The 7,716-nt window shown below is 36.4% G+C and overlaps 1 protein-coding gene across 1 annotated transcript; it reads right to left on the bottom strand.

The window, feature by feature from the left end:
- On the bottom strand, positions 550-1,576 carry LOC109845265 (glucan endo-1,3-beta-glucosidase 4-like). The gene is made up of 3 exons (XM_020414499.1): positions 1,410-1,576; positions 1,010-1,288; positions 550-924 (listed from the first exon to the last, which is right to left on the bottom strand). The coding sequence occupies exons 1-3, from the start codon at positions 1,489-1,491 to the stop codon at positions 890-892; spliced, it is 396 nt and encodes a 131-aa protein (XP_020270088.1). The 5' UTR covers positions 1,492-1,576; the 3' UTR covers positions 550-889.

The following is a 7,716-nucleotide window of genomic DNA, read 5'->3' as shown; positions in this document are numbered from 1 at the left end:
CACGTTACCTGGGAACAGCATCGATAGTCAGCTTCTGCTCCCGGATCAAGTCCTTGCAGAACGTATTTTCGTTGTCATCTTTAACTATTTATTAGGCGCGTTAAATTACAAATTCCTAATAATGGAGTGATTAAAGATGAAGATAATTGTGCATGATTTTTCTTCCTTGGGCAAGGAGGCTGCAACATTTGACCTCCTACTAACCCACTGTCACAGCTTTTACCAAGGAGCGAGATTTCAATTGTTTGCACGATTGATTTAGTTAGTTGCAGATAGGTTATTGGCACAGAGGAAAAGAGAGAGAGAGAGAAAAGGCTGTCATATGTTTTTCAAAAACAGGTTCCAGAAAGGTTTAGGTATTATCGCCTTCTCCTCCTCTTCATTTTTCTTTTTCTTCAAATGCCTCTTTTTTCTTGATGGTTGTTGGCGGTGGTTAATCAGGCTTTAGTGTATTAAAGCTAGCTGTATATTTACAACTAACTGATAACCATTGCCATGAGCAAAACCAGAGCTACGTGTGGTCCTTAAATTTGGTCTGCAGGCTATATATTCAAATATTACGATCAAGAAGTCTTTGTTCATGAGAAATCAAGTAACATGCTCTTACAACATCAACAAAAGGCTTCTTTAGTTTTACGACTACTACTTTTATGAGCTATACTTGTAGAGGGAAGTAGTAGCGTGAGTACACCATGCAAGGAAAGTAAGTGTCTTGAGAATTAAGACTTATTTTTAGCAGAATCATCGTCCCTTGTCGTGTGTAATAGTACTGCTAGTAATTAATCTTCGTCTAATCCTTGTAGGGAGTAGTATTAGTCACTACTTCACGTGGTCCTCCTCAATTATCTGTTCTTATTATGCCTTGTTATAAAACTTCTTCTTGGCTCTCTCATGGTAAGAGTGGAAAGGCACAGAGGTCATGACCTGTAAATAAGCAAGAGTAAAGGTTACTACTACCAGACAAGTATCAACGTATGCTGAAGGGAAAAGAAGAAGAAGAAGAAGATACTCGGATCAGCATGGACTAGAAGAGCAGAGCCCTTGAAATCGCAAGTGCCACCTTGGCCTTTGAATTTCTGCCAGTAATCGTTGAAAGCAAAAGAAGCATGATCCTTGAGTGTATTGGGGAGGAAGCAAATACCCGAAGGTTGAATGGAGCTACAGTTTGCACCCCCTTGGGTTGAGCACGCCCAATCAAGCGCCTCTTGAAGACCTTCATCTGTTGCCTTGTCCGACGCCACGCACCATTGTTGCTGCTGCTGCTGCTGCTCTCTGTCAACTTCCAGTACTGTTACAAGTATTGACAATAAGGTAATTAGACTCTGTACAATTATGGTGGACTAAGTGAAACTCTTTATCTCTGCCTATTATCTATACAAAGTTGCATGTAAAGGTATGGCGGTTAGTACCTGAGCCTGATGTTGCTAGAATCATGATCAGCATAAGAGAAGAAAGCAGCAGCAGAAGTTTCGTTGGGAAGGTTCTCATCATATACTACGTACAATGGTATATACAACTGACAAGTGCTCTTGTTTTAATTTTGTGTATTAATCCTCTGTTCCTCAACCCTCCAGTTGTAAACTGTGCGTATATATACAGACGACGACGATGACAACGAGGGAGGGAGGAGGGGCTATCAGGCCTTCTACATGAAGCTGAATTCAATGCTACAAACCCTGCGCATGTTGTTATCGTGACCTCTCCTCCATCTTCTTTTACCAACCAAAAACCCCATACCCAACAAATTCTAGCAAGCGAGCAGGCACTATGCATGTGATCATCGACACATAATTAATCCTAGTCCTACTCCTGGATGTGGACCACAAATGTCTGTGAGAATAGATATGACTGGAGATGGAAATTTTGGGCTCGATTGGGGCAGAAAGAAGAAAAGCACGGGGGGGTGGGAGGCAATTGAAGATGTATTTTATGACGTCAAATATGGTGAGACCCACTGTGGCATAGATATCCTGCCTGGTTTCCCACTTCTATTTAACTTGGATTCTATTTGAAGAAGGTGCTAGTAGATGCTAGGATTATACTCCACTTGCCTCCTAAAAAAATTAGATACGAAAGTAATTCGTCAAATAATAAAAGAAAATTACTTGACCAACATTTAAGAAGAACTAACAGTCGATCTGGTCTACTACTCACGTACTTCCACCCTTGAGTAATCAGTCGACAAGACCTTAGGAGATTCAGGGCCCCTATGGCATTGCCTCTCTTTTATATATATATATATATATATATTATTAGTAGTGTAATAGAAAAATTCATGAGAGTATCTCCATTAATCCACTGGACCAGGAGGGACCAGGTGAGACTGTCAAAGGTCCTGGTTGCATGATCTACTGGTTCAGTCATATTAATTGAAGCAGTAGATCATGCAAACCAGATGGTCGCAGGCTCAGCTCCGCTTGGTTTACTCCTTCCTGGTCCCATGAATTTAGGGTTCCGACTGTGAAGAACAACCAGTTATATAATGAGTGTTTGGTAAAAAAAAATTTGCATACTTATTAAAATACTTTTCCTTTTAAAGGAATGCTTTGGAAGCAATCTCGCTGATGCTTTTGAAAACAACTTGCTGCTTATCATGCTCTTCTCTCCTTTCCTTACGAGTCTCGTCACAGAATATGAGTAGTTATAATCTTCTCAGTAATTTCTCTTTTTATTCTTTTTCTTCTAATTCACAATCTTAAGAATTCTTGCTTGGTATTCTTAGTTTTCATTTTAGAACATCTCTGGCTCAAAACTTTGGACATACTTAAGAATCCCTAAATGCATTTTTCTTAAATATACTCTCGTGCTCGTCTATATTATATATATCATATATATATATTACTACCTATATATATATATATCTATAATATATATAGTGAGAAAACTGGAGAAACTTGGTAACCAAGTTGCTCCAGAACAACTTGGTAGTAAAAGATCAGTGGCCTTTAATCTTATCCCTACATCTATTCATATGGGTTGTTTGGAAGGTGGTGATGTTGCTCTATCTTTCGATGGGTGTAGATGTAGGTGAGAAGATTAGGCACTATCATCACTACCAGATTTCCAAGTATAGCTGTTAAGCAACTTGGTACCAAAGGTTCTGCGCATAAGTTGGTGTAAGATAGAATTATATATGATGAAGTATATATATATAGTTGTATATATATATATATATAGTGAGAGAAAGAAATGGGTATGCTTAGAACCAAGCATAAGTTTTTGTGCTTGGTAGTGAGGTGGCATAATCCCCTCCACTCATTAAAATCGGGGCCCACATCATTTGGGTTGAGGAGTGGTTAGAAATTAGAATGAGTGGATAGAAATATGACACCTCACTACCGAGCATAAAATTTATGCTTGGTACCAAGCATACCCATTTTTCTCATATATATATATGTGAGAAATATGGGTATGCTTGGTACCAAGCACAAATTTTGTGCTTGGTAGTGAGGTAGCACAATACCCTCCACTTATTAAAATGGGGGACCACATTCACATGGGTTGAGGAGTGCATGTGGATATACAACCATTTGAATGAGTGGAGGAGATTATGACATGAGTGGAGGAGATTATGACACCTCACTATCAAGCACAACTTTTTGTGTTTGGTACCAAGCATACCCATTTGAATGAGTAGAGGAGATTATGACACCTCACTAATACCCGGTAAGCATGCACCGGAAAATGATATTGATGTCTACTTAGAGCCTCTAATTGATGAGCTGAAATAATTATGGTCTGAGGGTATTTTAGCATAAGATTCCCATTTAAAAGAGTCGTTTAGATTACGTGCTATTCTATTATGGACGATTAATGATTTTTCAGCTTATGCTAATCTGTCCGGGTACTCTACGAAGGGCAAGTGTGTTTGTCCTGTATGTGGTCCGGAATTTGAAGCTCTTCAATTACCACATAGCCGAAAGAGTTGTTATTGGTTTAATTGAAGGTGGTTGCCCTTGAGTCATAAGTACATGAAATTATCAGCTATGTTTGATGGCACAGTTGAGAAAAGAATGAAGCCGCATCAACTGACAGGTAATGAGATCGTAAAATTACTTGAGGGGTTTCCAAAAGTTATGTTTGGAAAAAATCGCTATTCTAAATTTAACCCGCTCAGAGTAAGAGATTAGTTAAAGTCAAAAAAAGTCATTGAAGCGTAAGCGAAAGGTCCGTAAAATGCAAGTTGAGGAAGACGCCCAAAAATTACCTAGAGGATGGATTAAATTTAGTATCTTCTTTTAGCTACCTTACTGACAAAATCTTAAAATCCGACACAACTTAGATGTCATGCATATTGAGAAAAATATATGTGATAACATAGTATCAACTCTCCTACAAGATGCAAACAAGTCGAAGGATGACCTACGGGCTCGCCAAGATCTGACTGCTTTGAATATCTGAAATGATTTGCAAGCTCAAGACGTTGGCCTTAAAAAATTAAAGTTGCCTCCGTCTCGTGTTACAATGTCAAATGAGCAGATGCAACGAGTTTGTGAAATTCTTAAATCGGTAAAGTCGTCGGATGGTTACTCTGCTAACATTTTAAATAATGTACAAGTACAAGAGAGAAAACTCTTAGGTCTGAAGACCCATGATTATCACGTTCTTCTCCATCAATTACTCCCTGTTGCAATCCATAACAATATGGAGAAAGAAGCGTCGAAGATTATTATTGAGTATTGTGGATTTTTCAGAAAATTATGCTCTAAAGTCATAGATGTAGATGAATTTAAAAAACTTAAAGCCGAGGTCCGAGCTACTCTAAGCAATATGGAGGTAATATTCCCTCCTTCATTTTTTACAATTATAGTCCATCTTACCTAGCATCTTGCAAGAGAGGCTAGAATCGCCGGTTCTGTTACTTATCGTTAGATGTATCCGATTGAAAGGTAATTTATGATTTTTCTTATATTTATTAATTGTATATGCGTTTTTAAAATTACCGTGCTAATAATTAACTTTTATGATTCTAAGATACTTGGGCTGCATGAAACACAATGTTCGCAATCGAGCTCGTCCCGAGGGCTCGATAGCTGAAGGATACATGGCTAACGAATGCTTTGTGTTTGCATCACGTTACATACGCAAGAAGAAAACCACATCTCAAGCACTTGATAAGGAGAGGAAGCGTGAAAAATACCCAAGATCTCTCTTAGATCAAATTCATGCATATGTGTTGGAAAACCTTGATATGTTCGCAGACTATCGAAGGTTCATGCATATGTGTTGGAAAACCTTGATATGTTCGCAGACTATCGAAGGTAACAAATAAAATCAGTAATATAGATGAGAAATATTCTATCGAAGGTAACAAATAAAATCAGTAATATAGATGAGAAATATTCATTTTATATATAGTTTATCAATACAAACTTATATATTGTTTATATAGGCAACATCTGGAGATGCTTAAGAATGAAACAACCGGTAGAAATGCCCTCGCGTTTTTGACGTTCAGTCAACACCCAACTCCGGGTCTCAATTCTAAGACGCGAAGTTAGGGTCCTGAACGCCAAATTGGGCGTTTGACTCATTCAAACATGAGTCGAACTGTCTCAGAACCGTTTCCCCCACGATTTGAGGGATTTTCGCCCACTTAGGAGCAGATTTAAGGGTTGGTTACACCCCTTATCCTCATATAAATAACCGCGTTACTCAACTGAGTAAAGGGGTTGAAGATTTAGGCATCTAAACCGCACAAGGTCAGATCTTTTTTGGAGATAGAGGTTCGGAAATTGGAGATTTCGCCTAGATTTCGAAGATCAAATCATCTAGAGTTCTTGGCAGTTAGGAGATCAGATTCTTCAGCAAACAAATCTATTTGGCTTATTAATCGATTATTCGGTTTTAACAACTCTTTTCACAGAGTTTTAACTCGTTCTGAGTTTTTAAACTCGTTAAGAGTTATTCTTCAAATTTACCATAAAAGTTCATTGTTCCCACGAGATAAAAAACGGTCGGATCGTCAACGGAGAGCAAATTCGACGCAAACATTCGAAGGAGACACTCCATCGCTACCGAGAAGAACCCAGAATTAAACAAATGGGAGAATCCAGATCATTCTGTTCTCTTTTGTAATCAGGAAATCCAATTGTAACTGAGATTAAAGGAATACAAATCAATTTTTCTTTCATTTCTCTTACTTCAAATTTTCCATCAAACACTCATGAAAATTAAAGCCCATCCTCTGAAGAATTTGGTAAATAATAAATTGAGCTTTGACATTAATTGGACATCAATTGGGCATCTTGATCTTTGGACATGCATGTGTTGTTCACTCATATTGATTATTATGTGTATTTATTATTGCTATGTATATGCATGTGTGGTTTTATCATATAAATAAACAAAAGTACATGAATATCCATAACAATAAATGGAAACTTTTACAATTATATGAAAAAGTTGAAGGGTATTTTTGGATGAAAAGTTTTAATACCCTTCACCACTTTTAGAATAGTTATAGTTATAGGATAAAATTGGAATTAAGAAATTTGTAAAGGGCAAAATGGGTATGCAAAAGTTTTGACATTTGTTTTCTCTTTTAGAAGTAGTATAGACAATTCGGCAAAATCGAAACTAAGAAATGAACTTAGAGAATATGTAATTAACAAAATCATCAAGGGATATGTTATGCTTTCTAAGACAGATTAAAATAGTTAAGTATCACAATCTCAGCAAGCATTTATAGGGGGTTTAGTTAAGTATTTAGTAGTGAGTTGTCAGCAAGCATTCATGAAACTAGGAATGTCATCAACTAGAAACGCTATAGTTAATGCTACAGTTTCTAAGAAAATTTAAAGGGAAAATTACGCTAAACCCCTAAGAACTTTCTGCATTTGGGAGTAATCCCCAATGACTTTCAAAATCACGTTAAACCCTTAATAACTTTTGCAGAATACCGACAATACTTTTGGCTAAAATTAAACTAAACCTCTAACACCTTTTCAGAATGTTTGTTTATGTTGTTCTTTGTTTCTAATTTACATAGTTGTCTACAAAACATGGACACTTATTCGGGGATTTTTGCAGTTCAGAAAAGAGTTATTAGCGGTTTAGTGCAACTTTGAAACTTATTGGCGGTTTAGTGCAATTTACATAAAATTAAAATAGCTAGGTATTTAGTTTTCAGCAAGTGCGGTTCAGAAAAGAGTTATTAGCGGTTTAGTGCAACTTTGAAACTTATTGGCGGTTTAGTGCAATTTACATAAAATTAAAATAGCTAGGTATTTAGTTTTCAGCAAGCATTCATGGGCTCTCCATTTTGTAGAATGATTAAAATAGTCAAGAAAGAAAGTAACTTTTGATATGAAAGATGATACAAAAATTAAATTAAGAGGAAAGGGAATTTTGGCCAGGAGAATTTTTTTTTAATACATTTAGTTATTAAGAGGTGGTTTGTTTATTATTTTAAAATATTAATGTCTAATAATATATATACATTAATTAAATATTATTTTAGCTAAAAAAACTTTTTAAGTTAGTATACTATTTTTATTTTTATTTTATGTGTGTGCAATTATTTTGGTCATCTCATCATTTTCCTATCAACGGAAAATATTTATAACGTAAAACAAATATATCAAACGTGCAACACACGTGGACTATACTAGTCTAAAAAAATGCACAGCAGGACAAAAATTCTTTTTTCCCCCCTCCAAATCTGCTGAAATATAAATCACAATAAATGATCTGATTAACGTTAATAGATGTCCA

The sequence above is a fragment of the Asparagus officinalis genome, chromosome 6 (assembly GCF_001876935.1).
Source record: "Asparagus officinalis chromosome 6, Aspof.V1, whole genome shotgun sequence".
NCBI lineage: Eukaryota > Viridiplantae > Streptophyta > Magnoliopsida > Asparagales > Asparagaceae > Asparagus > Asparagus officinalis.
This window is presented reverse-complemented; position numbering and strand designations above follow the sequence as displayed.

Bases quoted from the DNA above. Each gene is read 5' to 3' on its own strand.
- LOC109845265 (XM_020414499.1), bottom strand. From the start codon at position 1,491: ATGATGAGAACCTTCCCAACGAAACTTCTGCTGCTGCTTTCTTCTCTT. The intron at 1,289-1,409 runs GTACTAACCGCC...TACTTGTAACAG, and splicing joins TCTAGCAACATCAGGCTCAG to TACTGGAAGTTGACAGAGAG. The intron at 925-1,009 runs GTATCTTCTTCT...GCTTATTTACAG, and splicing joins TCTAGTCCATGCTGATCCGA to GTCATGACCTCTGTGCCTTT.